General features: G+C 34.5%; 1 protein-coding gene across 1 annotated transcript; it reads left to right on the forward strand.

The window, feature by feature from the left end:
• Positions 1-6,569: 6,569 nt before the first annotated feature.
• On the forward strand, positions 6,570-20,460 carry O-fut1 (O-fucosyltransferase 1). Its single transcript, XM_071592134.1, has 7 exons — positions 6,570-6,791; positions 6,924-7,039; positions 7,168-7,291; positions 7,456-7,653; positions 12,410-12,582; positions 15,953-16,186; positions 16,772-20,460. The coding sequence occupies exons 1-7, from the start codon at positions 6,665-6,667 to the stop codon at positions 16,991-16,993; spliced, it is 1,194 nt and encodes a 397-aa protein (XP_071448235.1). The 5' UTR covers positions 6,570-6,664; the 3' UTR covers positions 16,994-20,460.
• Positions 20,461-23,266: the final 2,806 nt, after the last annotated feature.

Here is a 23,266-nt window from a genome sequence, read left to right on the forward strand (position 1 = left end):
TTGTGTGTTTATAAGGTTTATTTTGGAAAACCCCCTATCACTTCATTCATCATGTACCTACTTTGGTTTGTGATATGGGGTAAGAATAGGGTTCATTGGTTCTGATTTGGCTCTTCTTATTATTCTAACACTCTTTCCTACTTGTCCACCTACCTTTTTCTTAAGTAACAATACCTCATGCTGGCAGACTTTCTTCCTGTCTAGTGATTACCTGTATTACTCTCTAGGGGTTTTAGGGAACACAAAGGCTTCAATAATTACCTAACAAACTCAGTAAATGCAGAGGAAGTAGCAATAGAAATGTGAAAAATTGGAGGTAGAAATGAAAATGGGTAGGGAACTCAGCAGATGGGATTTATAATAATAGTCAACCATCTTTTTTTGAGGCAATATTAAGATTAGGTAGTACCTTCTTCCATGTAACCCTCATGGAGCTATAATTGCAATAAGCTATTGCATATAAGCCATTGCATTAATTCCAGAGTGCTTTCCTGACCCAGTGTGGTTAAGGATGAATCAGTTAATTTCAAATGAAGCTCTAAATAACTAGAGAGGCCTAGCAAAATATTAAAATTGGATGGCCTATACTTGAGCATTCAACATATTCCAGAAGTGTTTTAAACGAAGTTGCAAAAACATAAAGGAAATTTATTTGGTGAAGGTTTTACAAGGAGTTGAGTAGAATAGAAAGAATAGTTAAGTAACACCTCAAGTGTGGAGCATAGTTAATTTATGGCTTAGAAACTTAAGTGCTTGAGGAATGAAGATTTGCGTTGATTAGAGGCTCTTTTGAGTGTGCAGAAAGAAATAGATGGCTAGGATGTTTGATGAAGAAGTGATGATGGGCACAGAAGAGCAAAGGTTGCTGGGTCAAATTCATTGGCAGTAGGGCAAGTGGATACAGGGCATATCAAGGAGCAATGGATTGTTGAAGGCTGATAGGAGAGAAGAGTGAGTGTTGAGTAAGTGTGGTCGATTGAGGGAAATATTAGGCAAGTTGAATGGAATGAAGAAGGTAGGTGGAGTTTTAATGAGGCATATCTTAATTTATGGTGTTAAGAGCATTAGTGGAATTTGTGTGGGCATTCAATGTGTAATAGTGCTTAGTCCTTCCAAAAAAACTTTACTGGAAGAGTTACAGTTGATTATGAGAGCATCATGAATATCATTTAAAGGCAAATTCCAAAGAAACTGCGGGAGATGCCACAACAGTAACTTTTAACGGAGTCATCCGCTAATGTGCATTTCAATGCAACAATTTCAGAGTGTAAAAATCATTCGCCTTGACTGGGATTCGAACCCAGATCCCTCAATATCCGATCGAGTGCTTTAGCCACTTAAGCTACCAAGGCATCCTCTTAAAATTTCAGAGTTTAAGAGGACGCTTCGGTTGCTTAAGTGACTAAAGCACTCGACCGGATATTGAGGGATCTGGGTTCGAATCCCAGTCAAGGCGAATGATTTTTACACTCTGAAATTGTTGCATCATTTAAAGGGTTGGTTCTAATATACTCTGTGAAAATTTAAAAGTTGATTATTCAAGTAGGTAGCATTACTAGTGAAAATTGATTATTCTTTATGATGTATGAATTTGCAATAGGAAATAGCTCTATGTCCGAGTTCAGCTAGCTTTCATCAGTGTGGCAATTTTGCAAAATACTGTTACATACTGATTATAATACTGTTGAAATATGTTCAGAAAATTTTATGAAAGTTGTAAAATAGGTCTTTTAAGTTTTTCTTTGATATTCAGAAGGTGCTCACATGCTAAAATGAACAAATTTTAAAAGGCGTCTAGGAGGTTTTTAATTATGTCCAGGTTTGATGATATGTTAAAGTACTAAATACCTCTTTCTTCTAATTTTCCATTAAATAGTTATCTGTACCACCTGTTATTCATAGTGTCGTGTTTTTTTGTTTATTCACTTGATTGTTTTAAATATTAAATTTTCTCTACAAATATTAAAATTTTTCATCAAGCATGAAATATCAATAGTGTGATTCCTAATCAAGTCCAGAGGATCTGACGAATAGTTGTCTCTTTGCCCCGCACGCTGTGTGGTACCAAATCTTCCTGGAAAGTCATAAGGATAGAGAATCACAATGGTCTCCCTACCTTAAAGTATTAATTTAACCCACCATTGAGTAAATTTCACTTTCAAGTTGCTGTTTTTCTAGATGCAGGGGAACTCAATGCTCACCCACCCTCTGGATTTCATGTATTTATTATAATTTCATCTTTTTATTTTATAATGGTAAAATATATCACATTAAAACAAAAAATGTGCACATATTGAAAAATGGTGATAGTGAAATTACTACTTGTCCTATATTGATGAAAAGCATTCATTTAGATCAAAAACAATTCTTGATTAAAGAGTTTATTCTAGATTTAAACATCTGCTATTAAATAGGGTGTATTTTATGCCTTCTGGGAAATTATTATAAATTTTAATGCCAGCATAAAGGGGTCTTTTTGAAACAAATAATTGGAATGTTGTATCGCACCTTGCACCTTCCTTTATCTTGTGACATCACCATGGATACTGTGTTTTTGAAATAGACATGTTTTCTTGGACATACACACGTGATATATGTACAAAGATGTTACAGGTAAAATTTCAAGATTTATGAAGTCAACATGATTCTCTTTTTGGAATTTTGGCCATACATCTAATAAATCTTTTTTGCATGATGAATACTTTCTCAACACCCTTAGCAGAGCCCAAAAAGATAATTCCGTAACACACCAGAGATGGGAAATTACCAAAGCAGGATGTTTTTAAAACTGCTTGATCTACATCCTTTTCTAGGTTTTTAGGGTGTAGGGTAGGAAATTCTGGAAAGTTAACTGCATAAATGTCTATTATGTTCATCCCAGTTTAAGCTGTCTTCAATTATTAAACCTAAAACGTTGGTCCTGATAACTTTCTTCTGAAGGTTATCTTTAATGTAAATATCCGTTTCAGGGTTTATTTGTTTTACTTGAATTTTATATAGTTTGTTTCTTCCAAAAGTTATTGTAAGCTCATTTTTGTGGACCAGTCTCCTGAGAGTGAAGTTTTAAATATCTTAAGTATATTTGGGAACTATCCCTTTGAGAAAGACTGATTTATTATATGAACAAAGGGTTTGCAAATTACACCTAAACATTTTTTAATAACCATGACTGGAATATCGTCAGTGCCAGTACATTGCTTATTTTAGAAATTTTTATAAAACTTTCAGTAATTCCTTTTCTGTGAGTGGAAAAATAGAAGTGGATACATGATCTTTACTTTGAACATCAGCATGATTCACAAAGGACCTGTTGATAAAGATAATTCCATAAGTTGAAGTAAACTATGGTTATATGCATTGGTTTGATTTGTTTACCAAAGAAATTTTCCTTAGTATCACATGGGAGTGCATGCTATTTTAAGAGTGGAGGCTAGTGATTGAACAACGGTAATGTAATATAACTGTGGGTCTCCCAAGAAGTTGCAAGCAAAGACAAGCTATTTTAGATTTATAACAACCTATTTGGTAGCAAGGAACCGTTAACGTGAAACTAAATGCAATGTGATGGTACTCTAGAAGCTACACAGATAGCCAAGTCAATAACCAATGAGGAAAGGATATTTTTAAGAGACAGTTGCAAACTGACTTTCAGGAAAATTATGTTTAGCATGTTTCTTCCTAAGAACTTCGAAGAAAACAGTGAGCGAAGATGCGCTGCAAATGCTTAATTTCTAATCCCTAATTTCATCTGCCTGTTCCATCTTTCAAGATCTTGAGCTCCTACCTTTCCCATTCATACGAGCCTAGGACCAAATTCAATGGGATAAAACCTATATAATAAATTACCACAGACATACAAATACATAGATGTAACACAGTTTAAAAGACAATTTAAAAACTTCCAAGAAAAATTATTACCGTGCGTCTGAATTAGTTGATGATAATTTATTATTATTACTTTTTATTTACCCAGAGATCACAATACAAAAATACCAGGTGGGTGGTGTATGTGCATGATATAAGGCACGTCAAAGAGTAGCAAATACAGGCTTAATTAAGATACATAAAAGAAATGATGCTCATAGTTACATAAGTGTTTGGTACAAACCCATGAACATTGGCTGTAAATTGCACATGCAATATCAAATTCAGAAAAATCATTGGTCATTAACATGAATCAGACCATGACCATTGCTAGAAACTAAAAGTATGAACTTACTGGTTGGGAATATTGTTGAGATATTCGTCAACCGAGTAGAACATATTGCGCTGTAGATATCTTTTCAATTTATGCCTGAATGTAGCAGTTCCCTTTGTATCCTTGATACTTTTGGGTAGTTTGTTATATAATCTGATGCCCATTTCATTGGGTCCTAATTTCAATGCTTTAGTTCTTATATTCCCATAATGGATGTTATTCCTGCCTCTGGTGTAATGATGATGATAGGCAGAGTTAAGAGAATAGTTGCCAATGTTATTTTTTATATATAGAATTAAAAACATAATGTAGATTCATGGGAGTGGTAGCAAATTTAATTCATGAAAATAGGCCTTGATGGAGTATTGTGAGGTTTCCTGGTGGTGATTCTAATAGCTTTCTTTTGCATTTTAAAGATGGTTTGAGAAATAGCAGCTGATCCCCATAATATTATACTGTAGGTTATATATTGAATAAATTTCCCCATAGTATAAATTGAGTAATACAGTTTTACTTGTAGTTTCATACAGGTGTCTTAATAAGTAGCAAGTTGAAGGGCTTTTACATGAGTATCCCAAGAAATATTTGCACATAGAGAAATACCTAGAAATTTGCATTCTGTCACATGCTCAATTGATTGGTCATTGATTTTTACCAGCAGATCATCTGACATATTATTGCTTGTAAAGTTTACTATTTTACTTTTATTTACATTTAAGTCTAGAAGGTTGTCTGTACACCACTTGTTTATTGCAAGTGTGACAGACTTAGTGGTGTATAGTAGTAGTCTATTGTGGTTTACATTATCAAAAGCCTTTGACAAGTCAAAAAACATTCCAAGAGTTTTGCATTTAGCATTTAATGAATTAAGTATGCTGTCGATTGCCTGGCATATGGCAGTTGTGGTTGACCTTTCAGATCTAAATCCATGCTGAGAATTTGAAAGAAGGAAGTTTTTCAAGATAAGATGCTATTTGCATATATATGGCTTTTTCGAATATTTTAGCAAATGTATTTTGGATGGCTATTGGTCTGTAGTTGCTCAAATCATTGACACAGCCATGGTTTTTATAAATGGGCACTACTTTTGATTCTTTTAATTGGGATGGGAAAATCCCTTGTATCAAAGATTCATTTATTAAAAATAAAAGGGGTGCTTTTATGGCTTCAAAACAATGATGAACAACTCTACCAGGAATTTCATCTGGATCAGTACTGGATTTGTTTCTGAGTGAGGAGACAATAGTTTTTAGATTGGTTTCAGAACAGAGCTTGGCAAACTGACGATGGTGCATTTGCAAAAAGCACATTGGCTGGAGAAATAGTTAGGCAAGGAGCTGATACGTAGTATTTGTTAAATTTATTAGCTAAAGATGAATAGCTAATGGCAGTGTTATTTTCAGGGTATCATTTTTATTCTTTCAAAATTTGATACAGCTATTTTGATATATATATATATATATATATATATATATATATATATATATATATATATATATATACACATACATACTCACACAATATACATATATATATATATGTGTGTGTGTGTGTGTGTGTATATGTATATGCATATTGTGTGTGTGTGTGTACACACACATTTGTGTATCTCTCTAATCATCTCTTTATATGAAAGCACTGAATTTTTATTTTTTATGACATTCTATGCTATCGTTGTATGCCAATCCTTAGCAAATGAAATCATTCTTCTTGTGCAAAAATGTCATGAATGTTATATATGTAGTCAAATAAGTGCTTTAGCTTAAGCACTTTGAGAAATGTGAAAACACATTTTACAACTTTGTTTTCGTAACTTTGTTTTTCAATAATAATTTCCTTGGCTTCTGTAATAACTATTTGGCAGGTTAAATATGAAAATAGAGGCAACCAAATATATCACATTTCTTTTCAATGAGACCTCTTGCAGAGAGAGTGAGAATAAGAAAGATAACTTCACAAAATGGGCGTAGACAATCATGTGTATAAAAGTGATGTGAAAATGAGGAGGGTTACAAAAATTAGAGTGATGTAATTTTTCCCTGTTTTCTTTGGATGCTTAATTTTTAGAGATTTTACTCAGTGCTCATCCGTCATTGTGCATATTCTGATATTTAAATTTTAGCCTCTATCTAAGTGGTTAAAAGATGCTGGAGGCTGTTGCTAGATTCCTCTACTTAGGGCTGTCGCGTTGGAAATGAAAACGTAAAAGAAGTATAGCTTTAATTTTTTTCAAAATAGGCGCTTTTTTCTTGTCAAAGTTGCTGTTGAACGACTGCTTTTTCTATACCGTACAGTTGGTATTTCTTGTTTTGTAAAAATGAAATGCGAAATTTATGAATATATGTGTTGAACTGCATGGTGAATAAAATGTCAAAATATTCCTGTTAGGCGAATTTATTTGGGGAGCATTTCGTCTGAATCTGTTTATCTGATATTTAGATTTATACGTAGCGGTAAACTCAAGAAATGAAGTGGAATTCAAGCACGTCGCGATTATTAACTTGCTTAATAGCAGTAATTCTATTCACCGGCTCTTTATCTGCTGGCTTGTCCGTTGATCCAAATGGATTTATTTTATACTGCCCGTGCATGGGTTAGTCTTTTTGTAATTTTTAAAATTATTTTTATCTCTACTGTTTAAAGTTAACGACCTCGATTTGGAGAATCATTCTCTTAATTTTTGTTAAATCTCATTGAAGTGTCTTTTATTTTCATGGAATCATAGGCAGATTTGGCAATCAAGCTGATCACTTTTTGGGAGCCTTGGGCTTCGCCAAAGGACTGAATCGAACACTGGTATTACCCCCATGGGTGGAATATCGTTATGGCCAACCTAAGTCTGTAAGTTAAAACCATTCACTTCCTTTTGCATGTGTATATATTTTGTGGCCTAATGTGCTATAAACACGAAATGCGTACCAATTTTTATTGACAGTATATTTTTGTTGACGATTGATACTTTTTTGCAGATACAAGTTCCGTTTGATGCGTACTTTAATATTGACCCTCTTCAGAGTTATCACCGAGTGATGCTAATGGAAGAATTTATGAACACCTTAGCTGATACTGTCTGGCCCGCGCATAGACGAATATGTAAGTTTAACTGCCCTCAAACATATATTTTGTTTCATTTCTTTATGTTTAGTCATGGCTTTACCCCGTCTGCGTTTGAAAAATAATGCCTCTTAAGTTGGTGAAAAGGTTAATGAAATGGACAACGAATACCTTTGTTTTGATGTAATATTTGAATTTTATAGCCTTCTGCTACATGGCTCGAGGAGGAGGCGGATCAACTGGTTGTAATGCGAAAGAAGGAAACCCATTCGGACCTTTTTGGGATACTTTCAGCATTGATTTTGTTGGATCTGAATTTTACGGCCCTCTACACTTTGATGTACATAACAGTAATATAGCTAAAGAATGGCAGAAGAAATACAATTCGGACAGGTGGCCAGGTAACGCTTGTTTTCATGCATGTAATTTACGGTGATCTAACATCATACCTTTTGGAACTTAATTTTATAAATAAGTATTTTTAATTATTGATTAATTTCACTCCATATGCATTATCAAGGTTGAGTATTCACCCAAAAGAAGTCACAAATAATAGTTCATTCGATGAAGACAATATCCGTGAACTTACACTTATAAATTAGCCGGGGTTTTAGAAAAGGTACATGTAAGAATATAATTTGAGGTAGTCACAAAAATGCACCATCCTTTTGCCTCTACTAAACGCAAGTGTCAATTCATCTAAAGGATCAAACTGATGTCTCCCCGCATGTGCTTGTATAGTATGTGGAGGGTTGAAAATTGCTGTTTTTTTTGTTTCAAGTGAAATTGACTGAAATTTTCAAATTTTTACTGTCTAAAAATTTTTAGCATGTTTTAGATTGTTCTAGGAAACTTGTGTCGTGTTGATGCTGTCACTTTTTCTGGAATATGAGTAGTAAACACAAATGATTTCATTCAAAATGGTTCTTATCACGTTGATCTGATTAATTAATTCATTCTTTGTATTGTGCTATCAGATGGAGAGATGGATCCAATCTGTCATATTCCTTTAACCTCCCCAGGCCCAGTGATCGAAAGTGATATAAAAATCATTGCAATTGAAAGATAAAGATTCAGGATCACTTGGTAAAAATTTGTGATGACTGTGATAAAACACCACTAACCATTTAATACACCTTAATGACTACACAAGCTACCATAGCCATAGTCAGTGAATTTAAACTATAGTGTGAGAAGTTTCATGATTGTGTTTCACTATGGACATCATTGGAACATATTTTTTGCCAATTTTGAAATGTGGAAAGGATTCCTACATAAATTTTTGTCATGATAACTATTCACAGCGAAAATCAGGACAACCTAACATACCAAAATATTTTGTCATCTTTGTGGAAAAGGAAGGTTATTGATTTCAGATCTCTCTTTTATTCCACATAAAGGTAAAATCCATCAAATAATGCAACAGTTAGTCCAATGCAACTTTTTTTTGCCTGGGGAAATCATGTTGTTACCTTTGTTTTTCACTTTTAATTTTAATTGCTTACTCGTATTTTAAAATTATTTTGTTGGTTTTTTTTGGTTTAGTAAATGACCATGAGTGCAATTTACCTGGTTACACTCAATTGAAGTAAATTATTGCTCCACAAAACAATGATTTGCTAATACAGCATGTGCTAATCATTTTAATTGATTTTTAGGGCTCCTGATTTAAGCTTAAGTGTTCTGATTAGCTGAGTGAATCTTGTGGCCCCTTAAGGCCTAAAGCAAATAGCAAATTTGTATGCTATAGATTCAGCATTAAATTTTGTGCATGAAAGACTTTAGCCACTCATTTTCATCATAACAGTTGTATGCCAATAGCTTGGTTAAATATGAGAGAGCAGAATAAAAGCAGCTATTGTATTTTCCCAAGCCATTTGACCCTGTATATAATGAGCACATGGTGTATATATTCACAGAGTGCTACCAATCATAGAATTCAAGGACATCATGATTTATTCATCTGCAATATTCTTGGCATTTAAAAAGTTTATGAATGTTTAAAATTGGCATGACTTTAAGGTTAAAGGTTGCAAAAACTATTTTGCTTGTACCTCAATTCATGAAGAGTTTGTTTACAATGTGTTGCAAAATGGAATAAGTTAAGAACTAGAGTGGAATAAATGGTGTATGATCTTCCATATCATTTAAACTAATTGAGAATGAAGTTTTTTTATTTTTAGATTAAAGGTGATTCTGTTACAATTTGAAACTCTCTTAAACCATCCTTCATCAGTATTCATTGAATATATTAATTCTTCAAGAGCTATTGCCTGAATAGAAAAGGGTTTACTTAGAAATGAAAATTGTTAGAGCAAAACATGTTTTTGGAAAAACTCAATATTTAGTGGAATGATATGCATAGTCATTCTGATAAAGTGCATCTGGGAATTGACATTTTTAATCTGAATAGACTTATTTAAACTTTTCATTTGTGGAATCAGGAATTTTCAGCATTTTGATCATCTTCAGTCTAAAATTCATTAAAAGTGTTATGAGGATGGATAGTTTCACTTTGATTATTGTATGTATATCAATGTTGAGAACTATTTACGAGGAAAAGTTAGCTCTGGAGATTGAAACTCTGGCACATTTTTAGTGAACTCATGTAGTGCAGGTGATTATTCTTAACATGAAATTGCCAATTGGACTGCTTACATCTTTTATTTGTTGTTCACTAGTCAGAACTAGGCTCTTTAGGGAAAGAAAGATTTTGGTTAAACTAGTTAAGAAGTAGATTATGGCAGTGGACAATAAATGATTTTGTGACTGGAAGGCTCTAATTTTTCAAATAACTGGTTGCTGTGGGAGAAAAAGTAATGTCTGCGTGCTACTTTGTACAATTATCCAAAGTATGTTTCTTCTTTGCTAGCTTTGAAATGTGCCCCATTTGACCTTCAGCTTTGTTGTGGGGAATAATGGTGGTGGGCAGAGGGGAGGGAGGTGTGGTGTGGCTAGGAGGTCACCCTTCCTATCCTTGTGTGCCAGGGGGTAACAGCCTGGAGATCTGTATACTAAGACTTACAATCTGACACATGAATAGAATAATCTGGCATTTCTTTTTGCCTGTAATAAAAAGCATATGTTATATTAATGTTCCTTGTGCTCTCTGATTAATTTCTCATTGGTCAGCATGCAGTTGTATTGATTTTCTGCCATACAACCTGATATAACGTTACAGAATGCAAGGTCAAGTTGTAAGCTGATACACAAATAAGCATAATTGGCCAATAAAAAGCTTTTGTGAGAGCTTTACATAATGTTATGGTTCTCTGAATAACCCAGCACCACTCCACTTTATACCATGATAAGCGTTATATATATCATGGTTTCTTCATGCATGTTGAAAGTACCTCTAATTTTGGCCAAATTGGAATATTAAAGAAGGCTTTCCAATGGCCAATGATAATGACTTGAGGGAGATGAGGAGTGGGATGAGGAAAGGGTGAGGAGTAAGGTGTTGTTGGTGGCATGTTCACTGTGTCTGAGGGGCACAAAAGAACTGGTGGTCACTGGGGTAGGAATGTGGTGTGTTGGAAAGTAAGGGTAGGTAATGAGGGACAAATGGTATTGAAGGAAGAATCAAGAAGGTAAAGGAGAGAGAAGAAGAGGGAGTTGCAATACCAAGGCCATTTACATCAAGCAAAGAATGATTACAGAATGGCTTCGCTTCAGATTATGGGGAATTGAGGTGGGAAGGAAAAGAAAATGGAGGTAGGGCAGGGGATAGAGGAGGTTAGTGGTGGGTTGAATACATGAAGGTAACTGGAGGAGGAGGAAGACAATGGGTCTGAATTTGAACTGTTGTCTAGTTCAGAGATGGAAATATAATAGTAGGGGTCAAGGAGATTGCCAGGGGGACTCTTTTCAAAGATGTAAGTCATTTGGAAATACAGAGCTGTTGGTTACCATTAAATTATTGATGGTGCTGAATTTTTCCAGTAGTAAGATGTCACACTGAATGTTAACCAAAAAATTACATAAATGGTGAATCATTTCCAAATTTTTTTTCTTTGATTCATTAAATGGTAGAACTCATCTGGCCTGAGACCTGCCAAGTTAGTTTTGGACTCAAAAGGTACAGGATTATGGGTATTCTTTATAGTTTTCTCCCATCTTTGGGAGACTGTCACGGCTGTCCAACGTAAAAATTTGTCATGATTTTTTACTTAGGAGACTCCTAAGGTAATCTCAGGGCTAGGGTATCACGCTGGAAATTTGTCAAAGTAGATGCCTTCAAAGGTTCCAGAGGTGGGAGACAACTCTTACTACATCTTTGTTGAGTCCCATTTGACATTAGCAGACAAAAGGCAAAACCTTTAATTGCTGCTGTGGTACCTTCTCTTTTATTCAGATTAATATTGAGGCGTAGTTTGCTTATCCAAAGTCTTTATTTAAACTTTAATATGTCTTCCATTTTAAGCCTCATTGTGGTGACTTGGTACATATCAAGTTGGTGAAAAGATTATACTTCTGTCAATGTATTCACCCCAGATTTTACTAGCAATTTGGGAGTCTTGCTCCATCTTATGTCATCAAAGGTGTTCTTCAAGCCCTTAACTATCAAATCCATTGTCTAGTAGATGAATATCATTATTTTTTCTTTCAGCATTTTTTTCAAAGAATGTATGACATTCATGTGTGCTTTGTGATTCAGGTTTATATCCTCACATTTCCCTTGTAACTGCCAGATGTTCCTTTGTGTATTGAATGTCTATAAAACCTGACTCAAGTTTTAGCAGTCCTCACATCTGAGGTTCTTTCATTTTTATATTACGAACACTGCACTTTGTTTGATTTTTTGCAGCAATTTTCAGCTTTCTTTGGCTGTAAAATCTCGATTATTGTAAAATTGTGTGCTTTCTTTCAAAGTGGTGTCTTCATGATTGTCTGTTGATTTTTCCTAAGCACCTTTTTTTTCAACTTATGTTTCACTACTTTTTGAACTTTTCCCTCAATCTATCTGGACCCTAGCCATCTAATCCATCTCTCTTTCTCATCTTTTAGTAAGCTGTCTCCATATGTTTTGCTCCTAATATAGTTTTTCAATCTTTTAATTCTATTCATTGAAATATAATAGATGTATTATGAAATTGGAAGAAGTTAAATGTGATGCACCTTTAATCTATATAAATACTTAGGATGAAGTCTTTTCAGTTTTAGCCTTTGCTGGAGCACCCGCAAGTTTTCCTGTCCAGCCAGATAACAGGATGTTACACAAATACCTTGTGTGGAATGACAGCATTCGTCAGCAAGCAAAGGAATTCATTAAGGGATCTATGCCCCGTGGTCCATTCATTGGAATTCACTTGCGAAATGGTTTAGATTGGGTAAGATTGTTTGATTTTATCCTGCACTTGACTTTGTTGAATTGGCCAGACTGAAGTAAATTAATTTTGTTCATTTAACCAGACTTTGCTTTGCATTTACTTCGAGGTTGACTTTAATAAAAACATGCTGGATAAGTTGAACTCATTGAAAGTGAATTAGCAGTCAAGCTATCAGTTAATTTTAGAAAACATGAAACCATGTTGTTTGTAAAAATAGTATTTTTACTTGGAAGTGCAGAAACTTGCACGGTACAATGTGGTGTACATTGGCTGACTACTGGCTTAATTAATACTTATTTTAAAAATTTATCTCTATCTCGGGAAACCTTAGCTGAAGAATTTTCAATTATAGAACTTCCCATCAGTGACCAACTACATCCCGAATTCTAATGGCAGGTAGAGCATATTTGTCTCCTCTAGGGCGTGACTGATTGCTATTATGATAGAGGAGTCTTCTCCAAGCTACTGTAATAATGAAAGAATTGCATCGAGAAGTGATTTAAGAAAATATTTTTCTTTATTCAATTTTGAAAAATTGTCCATGATAAATAATTAAAACCTCGTTTATCCACTAAAATAAAGGAACAATTGTAAAACATAACAAGTATAGAACATATATGTAATTGCAATGCTCATAACAGGATCTCATTTTAAGAATAAATAAATCCCATTTTGATACCATGTATCCTTTAAGCTGTCAGTCCCTGGGGGTGTTACTTGGAATGAATCAAGGAGAGAAGTGGGAGCATCAGTGTCCTTATTTTGGTCTGCATTTCAGTGAAGATGTTATTGATAGCGCATATATTTTTATGCCCAGAAATTTTGGCATGATTTATTTGCGTTGGAAACTGATTTTCTTCACCCTCAAAAGCACTGTAACAATACTGCATGACAACCCCTTTGAAATTTTTAAACCCCTGATGTCAACCATGATTATGAATCATGTTCCTCTTTAAGTCAATGGAATTCCTGAACTTGCATACACTCACTGGTATGACACTGAACAAAAATGTTTGCTGAATGGCAGTCGTCCTGAAAAATTCCATCTCCTGCCCATTCCTCTTCACTCGAAATGTACGAGGGTCATCCGGAAAGTAGTACCCGTTCGTGAAATAAAGACACAAAAGTAAATATTAACAAACATAAAAAATTTTATTTGAAAGAGGATACTTTAAACTACTTCTCAACATAATCTCCAAGCAAATTAAGGCATTTGTCATAACGTGTGACAAGTTTCTGTATTCCTGCTGCATAGTCCTTCGCCGCCAGCTCATTGAGATACGCGAGGGACCCATCTTGCACAAATTTTTGCATTATGCAGATGGTGTTTAACAATTTCATGAACAATTGTTCGAGAAACATTGGGAAAATGCTCACAGATGTCATCAATTGTGACGCGCCGATCGTTCCTCACGAATTCGTCAACTGAGCTCACCAGTTGGTCTGTAATGACAGACGGTCTCCCCGAACGCTCATCGTCGTGTGTGTTCCCCCTCCCCATGTTGAAGTTGCGACACCACCGCCGAACAGACGACTCGTCCATTACATTGTCTCCATACACCTCCTTTAATTGGCGATGAATATCACATGGGCGAACGTTTCTTGCATTGAGGAATTTAATCACTGCCCTCACTTCACAACTGGCGGCGTTCTCAATTTTTTTAAACATTGTAAACAATCACAGAAACAACACAGGCAATGCTAGCGTCACGCAACTTGGCTCAGAGAAGGCAGACAAGCCACTGAAGCTATCTGACCTCGTCCAGCGGCTACTCCCGTCGTCAGCACTTCATGCGGCACGAACGGGTACTACTTTCCGGATGACCCTCGTATTTTGTGCTCGTGAGGGATCCCTTTAAGTGTCTCTTTTAATTGAATTGATAATTCCTTTAATGATAATAATTTAATTGATAACTCCCTGAAATATTTCTCTGACTCTCTTTGTTGCCAAAGGTAGTAATGGCCATTTACAAATAATACAAATATAAACCATTATTTAATTGAAAATCCTCCAGCAGGTACCCACTGAACATTAAAGAGGACACAACCCCAAAAGGCCTCTTGAACTACTCTCCCTCTCCCTGAGGATCATGGTTGTTTGGGACTGATGGCTGAGGAGTACAATTGACAAATCCAACTCTCTTATTTGGATGAATGTATGCATGCAGGGAAATCTCCCCCCCCCCATAATTTTCTGAGAAAACTAAACAAATGTGAAATCAAGGCTATGGTTCAATTGCAAATAATATCAATTCCCTGAGTCTGCTTAAAATTTATTCAGTGGTTCCTGAAATGAGTAGCTGAATGAAAGGCTGTATCATATTCACCCCCTAAATTGAGTGTTGGCAGCCTGTTTGCCAGACATAGACACCTACTCTACACATTATGCTGCAATGGAAGAGACTTTTAAAAGCCTAAATGAGTGGAATACTGTCATCCTCCAGGGGCTATCAATTAAGCTGTGGAGTATTAGTTTAAAATTGTTTCACACAGGCCCACAGAAGCTCTCTGTGCAGTGGCAATGCTCATTTTGGAAGATACGGATGATGCAGCCAGCAGATTTTTTCATGTCTGGCCTTCTGGAGCACTTTTTGGCTGGCTTATTAGCTTTTAAAATCACTCACTGAACAGGTAATTTTGTGATCAAGATCCAGGCCATGTCTTATTCAGCATGAATCTCTGATATTTATGTACGCATTAATTTGAGACCATGTTAAAGTTACTGTGATTGAATTATCCACATTTTAATTCCAGTTTAGTCAGCATAACTTGCTTATGCCATCCAAGTAGGCTGTTACTTGATGAATACTATTGCCATGCTTACATTATGGCTCTTAATTTTGGATGCACAACATTGGATGTAATACGTAGCTTGATTCTTTAAACCTCATAGGAAATCTCGGCGAAAGAAGATGTGTTGATTGTATAATTGACTAAGGTTTACATTCTACCCAAGAGGGATTAATTTTTGGCTATTCTGAATTCTCACAGCATTTTCTTTTTTGCCTGTTCCTCTTTTTCTTATTACTTAGCATTCAAATTCTAATTATTGCTGTGTTGTAGTTGTTATTGTTATTGACATCTACTTCTCAAATCACTCTGTCATGGCCAAGTGCCTACTCTAAAATTTGCTCATTTTGAGAGGTATTTAATGTCATAGTGCAGGTTTGTGTACAGATTGAGAAATATTGATTGCTTCAGATAATTCCAGCAAAGTTTTGAGTTTTAATATTAATTCATGTATCATTTGTTGTGTATGGTGATTTATTTTTACTTGCAAAATGTAATAATTACATATTTCATTCTGAAAGTAATTTGGTATATACTAAAGATCATTTTTTAACTTGAAGTTTTCTCTTTTCCTCTCTAGACTCGGGCCTGTGAGCATGTAAATCAAAGTCCCAATTTGTTTGCTGCCCCCCAGTGCCTTGGATATCGAAATGAATTTGGGAAGGCCACAAAAGAACTTTGCTTTCCATCTAAAGGCACCATTTTAAAGACTGTTAAGAGCATAGTTCGTAAAATGAAAGCTGTAGCTGTATTTGTTGCATCTGATGCGGACCACATGATAGATACTCTTGGGTCTGCTTTGAAGTCAAAAAAGGCAAGTGGTATAATCAGCGACACCTTTTGAACTGTTTCAAGCGGTTCTCTACTAAGCTATAATCCTCTTCCTTTCCATACTAACTTGTCATTTCCTGTAAATGCAGAATTCCACCTTCCATTGATTTAATCTGGCTGTTATCAACTATAATTCAAGCAGCATTTTGTCGGGGGAGACAATGAATCGATTTATAGAAGTATTAAATTTCTGCTTTAAGATAATTTCATGATTGGGATTATATATAATTTCTCCACCCATTCAGCAATCACCTTCAGAACCAAGTAGAAGAAACACTTACAGGCAAGAAGTAAGCCAAGCCTTGATTAGCTTTGGAGCTTAAAATAAACTATGAATAAATGGATATATGATGGCTGCAGTCAAGAGGTTCTTTCAATTTAAACTGCCGTAGAACATTAAGAAGGGAGATAGATTAGTCATGGAAATGCCACCCTTCAAGGACTTTTGCGAACCAGATATTTTTGCAATTGAAACTTTTTATCATATGATTTTTTTCCTATGTTTATAATGATTTCTCTTGAAAGTCATCCCAGAAGAAAACTAATATTATTTTTGTTTTTCAAACAGGTCAGCATCCATCGTTTAGAGCAGACAAATCCTCACTTGGACCTCGCCATTCTTGGTTTATCCAATCACTTTGTGGGGAACTGTATTTCGTCATTTTCTGCATTTGTAAAGAGGGAAAGAGATGCAAGAGGACTACCTTCATCTTTTTGGTCTTTTCCCTTGAATGTTTCTCCAGAGGATGAGCACAGCAGTTCTGAAAACACGAAGCATGATGAGTTTTGAAAGCATATCCTATTTCTGTGATAATATTCTGGTCAATGTGGGGATTCAACTATGGTTCATAGCACTTTTAGTTTTAATAACTGGGAACTTTCCAAGGTATAATTTTTTTTATTCCTTTCTTTTGACCAGTCTGTAAATGGCTCATGAAATGATGGGACCACATGAATCTTTTATGTCATAGTCACTTGTACATTGATGTTTAATTTAATTAGAATTGTGTAACTGTGGGAAAATGTTTTGTTCTAAAAAAACTGTGTTTTTCTGTGCAGCTGTGAAAGTTATTACATATTGTAAGGTATTATTTGACTGAATCAGTCTTGACAACATATTAGTGTGAAGATTTATAGATCCATTAAATGAAAAGCAATTGTAAATCTTGCAGTGTAAAATTACATCGTTCATCCATTGTAATGTTTGACAAGTGAAATTCACTTAACATCACACACCTTCACAACTTTCTTTTCCGTCCATTTACTACAATGTAAAAGTGATACATGTGTTCACTGTGGAAATGATGCATGCTTATTTCTTCCTCCCATCAGCATATTTCCACAGCAGATACAGTTGTTAAATTGGTCCTTTAGGTGGCAAGCATATTTCTTACTTAGAGAATGTTGATTTTGTAATGGAAGTGTCACAGATTGCATATTGCTGTGAAGATATTTTTCTTGTGTATCATAGAAACACTATTGCATGATCATACTGCCTTTTTTTAGCGTATTGCTTGTTCTTTTCTAATATTGCTTCAGAACTCAATTCCTGATCCTTTAAATAAATATTTTTATAGGTTGAGGTGGAAGCATAACTGAAGTGGCATTATTTCATGCAACAAAATGACTGGTTTAGATAAAAGGAAAGTGGATTAAATCCTAGTGAATAATTAGTGTTGAGACAATACAATGTTTTTTGATAGTTTACACCAATATTTTTATAGCCATCAAGAAGTTCAATGCATATCTTTCTTTTACTTTGGCTGAGTAATAATGCTCTCTCTAGCTGGTAAGGACAAATAAATAACCTCCAGAGTAGATTGATTTAATTCAAAGGAATTATTGGTGAATCTTACCATATATCTTCAAATATTAGTTGAGAAATTTTTTTACCTTGGCCAGGCACAGTAAAAACTAATTCAACTTGTACTCATGCCAGAAAACAAGTTAACCTTTTGGGTCAACAAGCATTTATATTCATGGCCCTGCTTTATGTTTTAGGTTATAGCTTTATTTTTATTTATTCAATATTATTTATTTATTTTTTTCATCAGCCTTTCTTTTTCAGAAAATATTATAAAACTTGCTTTTGTCTTTGAATTTTATTTTTGCCATGGGTTTTTAGGTTAAAAAGTGAACTTTGATTTGACTTATCCTCAAGCCACCTTGTACGTGAGGATATATGGTACCTACTCTTAAACATATTGTCCATATTTGTTTTAGAAAAAAACATAGTAGTTTAGAATAGTATAAGTCCCACCCCTGGAAAATATTATTTAACTTTTTCACTAATTTTTTCAAGGGTACTCATTTCATGTAACTGAAGTTCTGTCTTTTCTTGATGTTGTAATCAACTTTGGCTCAAAAGTTGTACTACCTGTAATTTTTTAACCATAATGCTATGGTTGATTTTTTATATGTTAATTTTCTTCATATTTACAATTGTTTATACCACAGTTTTGGGAATCTTAGTTTTATTACTCAATTTTCTGAATCGCTCTTATTCAAAGTCCAATTTTTACAATTCAGTTCTTCAAATGGAAAGTATTGAATCACTAGTATTCAACTATGTTATGGTAGTAATGAAATTGTAGATTATGATACTTTTGATAAGGTTTTTAATTACTGGGTGCTTTGTCAAAAGTTCACTGTGCGATTATAAGGATCTCAACTTCTAAATATGAATAGAATTAAACTTAAATCAATTCATATAAACATTTGTTCTTCTCTTATTTTATTGAATCTCTGAAACATAGACTTGTAACTTCAAAAACTAGGATTTTCTTTTAACCTGTGATATTCCATTTCCAATTGATGAAGGTAATATCCGATGATTTGTTTCCAAATTATACCAAGTATTTTGCCCTTATAATGGAGCTCTTTCATTATATTAATCTCTTTCCCATCTTATATTGCTTTTTCTTTTGGGTTTATTTCCTGTTTTGATACTAAATATTTTGTGGATACCAGATGTTCATGGGAGAATGCTGGTGGCATAGGGAAAGAAACTGGTCCCCTTACCCTGATATGTGAATTTCACATGCTGTATATGACTAAATATGAGTAAAACTATACCTTTGCCTATTTAACTTACCCTTTGGGTTAATTACTGTGGTGGATACTAATCACAAATGTCAAATTTTACCTGTGCAGAAATTCACTTGCAAGACACTCCCTTCTCCTATAGTGTATTCATTTCCGGCATTTGGCCCATTGAGCTGGAAAGGGTTGTCATCTTCATAGATAAGTTAATGAAGGGAAACCATTTTAAGCTTATTGCGAAATATTTTGATTATTAGCTAACATTTGTTGGAATTAATTCATGACATTGTAGAGTAGCATAAAAAGCAGTTAGCTCCTTGATTGCGGCCCTTTTTCAGGTTGAATTGGTTACTGCTCCCATATTTCAAGTGATGGTAACTGCTCAGCCTGGAAAACCCGGAATTGCTCAATTTTGTTTAAATCAGGAAAATGGAAACATTTAATGAAAATTATGGGAATGGGATGTGTATTGTTTTTTCTAATGAAATAATGTTCCTTTAGCTGTGAGACTAGTTTTCTGCATGGTAGGCTATCACTCATGAAGGCCCAGTAGAAACCATGACTATAGCAGGACCAACTCCTGTGATGTGTGGGGAGGAAGATTAGTCAATCATATTCCAACCATTCCGGAAAAGGCGTGTGTTTCAGAATTAAGACTTTATGTAATTAGTGGTCACATTGCATAAAATTCAGGGAAGTCCAATGGCTCATTTATATATTTTCAATATTCTAGTAAATTTCAGATAAAATAAGGTTTCCATTTATTTTGTTAATTTAATTATGAAAGTCTCCCAAGGAGAAACTAGCATCCTTGGAAAAGGATTTGGGGGATTGGGAATATGATAATTATTGAACAAGTTTTGATGGTATTTTATTCCATCTCATTTAGTTTGCTCTCATTATTCCTCTTTGCACTCTGTAACTTTCTGAATACATATGTTCTTTCAATGATTTTGTTCATTTTTTTCATGTAACTTGTTCTATATCAAAACTCCCCACCATGTTTTTCTTTCAACCACATTAAAAGACTTATCTAAAAAACATAAGATCTTAGAAAGTATTTACAGATCTAAAAAAAAACCTTTACATGCACATAGTTTCATAATTCACTTTATACATCATTCAAAGCTCTCCTATGATTACATTAGTTTGTGTTCATGTGTAGCTGCTGTAAGTTTCTATTTGATGATTCTCATTTAAAGATTTAGTATAACAAATGGAAGACATCTCAAAACTGCAATTCATAGATTCCTGTGATTTAATGGAATTTGTTTTTTTATGTGTTAGAACACTTGTCATTCAAATGATTGAGAACTTTTAAGAATTGTAATTTAACTACTAATATCAAATAAATCTAGTTTAAGGAATATGTAATGGTCAAAGAACTTTTCAGTATCTTTGCTGAATAGGTACAGTGATCTGAAATCTTTGAGCTCCCACTAAACTGAATGGCATCTGATCAATGAATGTCATTTTCTTCATATGCACATGATATTTTCTTAGTTTTTCATCAGCAGGCATTAATTTGAAAACCATATCTGGAGTGCATATCTATAATGCCGCCAGAATTGGCAAGCTGGAGGAATTGCTGAAATTATCCTGGAGAATCTCAAGAACCAAAAGTTGGTTTAGAAAAGACCAGTCTTAGTTTTAAAATTGGTATACAAAAGATTTATTTTTGTGATGAATAGATTTATAGTTAAATGTACTAAAAATGAGAGAGGAGAAGTAGGTACTCTGTTGCATATTTAATATGACCTCAACATGTACTTCGCAGTGGACATTTCTTACATATGTGCATTTAACATTGTGGTCTTGCCCTGTGTTAATGGCGGCCACATTATGTGGCTTTTGAGCTGAAAAACTTAAATTTAAACTCCACTTCTGAGGGGGTGGTCTTCTCTTGGAGTGGGGGGAATGAAGCATCAGGATTGCTGTATACTATGTGCCTCACTGATCATTTTCAAACTTGTGGCGTACATTTCTCTTGAACAGTTAATGTAAGATTGAATATTAATGGTCTTCTGGAGAGAATGATCATAAAAGTGATTTCTACATATTTATCCACGCAATATCCTGCAAGCTGCCTCAAAGGTGTGCGGCTGGGGGTGTTGGGCCATGCGTGCGCAATCCCAATCATGTCACCTGCACAAAAATATTAATATGATCATGCACTTGAAAAATCTTAATCACCCAAAAAAAGTACTTACATGCCACAATATTGAATAACAGGATACGTGTATTAAAGTCATGCTGTAGAACTATTAAAAAGATTTGTTGATTTTACAAATTTACAGTCAACTAATGGATCCCATCCTATTTATTCCAATAGTGTCCTGACATGGCTACTTTGTTCATTACCTCTTTTTATAAACATAGCTGCTCTATGTTGCACTTGATCCAGTTGCAAAATTAAGCCTACCTTGTGAGTATCCTGTACACCCACAGTATACTCAAGGTTGGGCCTAACTAACATAACTCGTGAAATAACGAAGCTCCTTGACCCTCTCATTACAATTGCCAATTATCCTTTTATGAATCATAGCTTTTTATTTGCTATTCTGCAAATTTCACTAATGTGTTTTAGCCTGGTAATATCCTTAGTTATCGTTACACCTAAGTATTTTACCAATTCTATATTTGTTATGTTGTTTCTATGTATAGTGTGTTTTTGGGTGAAATACTCTTCCTCCAAAAATGTATCAAAATACATTAATTTAATTTTAGCTCCCATGTCTTGCATCATTTTTGGATTGCATATAGATAGTTAGTTAACAATACTCCATCTTCATGACTGGATATTTCCCTTTATATCACTGTGTCTTCAGTAAATAGAGGAAGTGTACTGTGAACCTGAGTCTCGTTGTCATTAATGTATAAAAGGAACAATAGTGGACCTAAAAAAATTACTTGTGGGACACGTTTTGTGGTGCTTACTTTTTTGGATGATGTTCCATCAGTAGAAAGAATTCAGTGCCTAAATCAACCCTCAAAGAGATTGGTTTGGAAATGACAAGACTCAGAGATGGAAACCATTAATTAAGGAGGGATCTTTCTTACCAATCAGTTAAAATTAGTGGTCAAATGCTAACTGAAGAGCCTGGGTTCAAAAACTGTGACTCCTTTGGACAGCCCATGGTATGACCAACTTGTTTGATTTTCTGCAGAAATTGTTACCGGCACAGGACACTACCACTCCTATCCTGAATGTATGGATTTCACTTGCCATAAGGCTTGAACCTACTTGGTGGGTTTTATCCTCGCCTATCAAGTCAAGCTTTGGTTGGGGTTTTATAATGTCTGTGAGTTAAACTGTGAATACTGGCAATGAGTGTGGTTTGTTATGCACCAGAGTCTGCACTGTTGTCAGATCAGATATTTTGACACAAATCCTTCTTTACTGGGTTTTTTTTATAAATAAAAAGGATTCATAAAATGAGGATGTGCATAGCAATAGAGCCCAAGTACAAAATTGGTGTTTCTCATAATTCCCTTTATAGCTTTTCTCAGGAAAATGGGGTTTTCTACCAAATAATTAATGCTATTAGTGGAAGATCTTTGTTGCAATGATTTTGTTAATCATGAAGCTTGTACTTCTGATAATGAATTTAATTTGATGCATGCATCTGTATGTTCACGAAGGAATAGTAACTGTTATTACTCTCTTGTACAATAAATGACATTCGTACTGCTGTAATGGATTGAACTTCTCAATATATTGTTTTAAGAAATTAAACATATTTCATCAAAATCTGTGCATCATTCCTGTCCCAAAAACATTTCATTTTCCCTATTTTATTTTGACTTATGATATTTTTGGAATGCTCAAGTATTCTATGTTACATTTAATACAACTATATTAATAGTTGAGTTATGTGGGCAGAATTATTTATTGGGTATCAAGGGATAAGCATGAGACTGCAAGTCTAAGTCACCCCACCCCTTTAATTGACTAATTTTTTACTTAAGTCCCAAAAATAGTCATTCCAATATTTTGCAGATTAGATAGTCTTAGAGCCTT

The sequence above is a fragment of the Hetaerina americana genome, unplaced genomic scaffold (assembly GCF_022747635.1).
Source record: "Hetaerina americana unplaced genomic scaffold, ioHetAmer1.1.p SCAF_1, whole genome shotgun sequence".
Classification (NCBI taxonomy): Eukaryota; Metazoa; Arthropoda; class Insecta; order Odonata; family Calopterygidae; genus Hetaerina; species Hetaerina americana.

Coding starts and splice junctions, on each gene's coding strand:
- O-fut1 (XM_071592134.1), top strand. CDS start 6,665: ATGAAGTGGAATTCAAGCACGTCGCGATTATTAACTTGCTTAATAGCA. Junction 7,654..12,409: donor CAATTCGGACAGGTGGCCAG/GTAACGCTTGTT, acceptor AAGTCTTTTCAG/TTTTAGCCTTTGCTGGAGCA. Junction 16,187..16,771: donor CTGCTTTGAAGTCAAAAAAG/GCAAGTGGTATA, acceptor TTTTTCAAACAG/GTCAGCATCCATCGTTTAGA.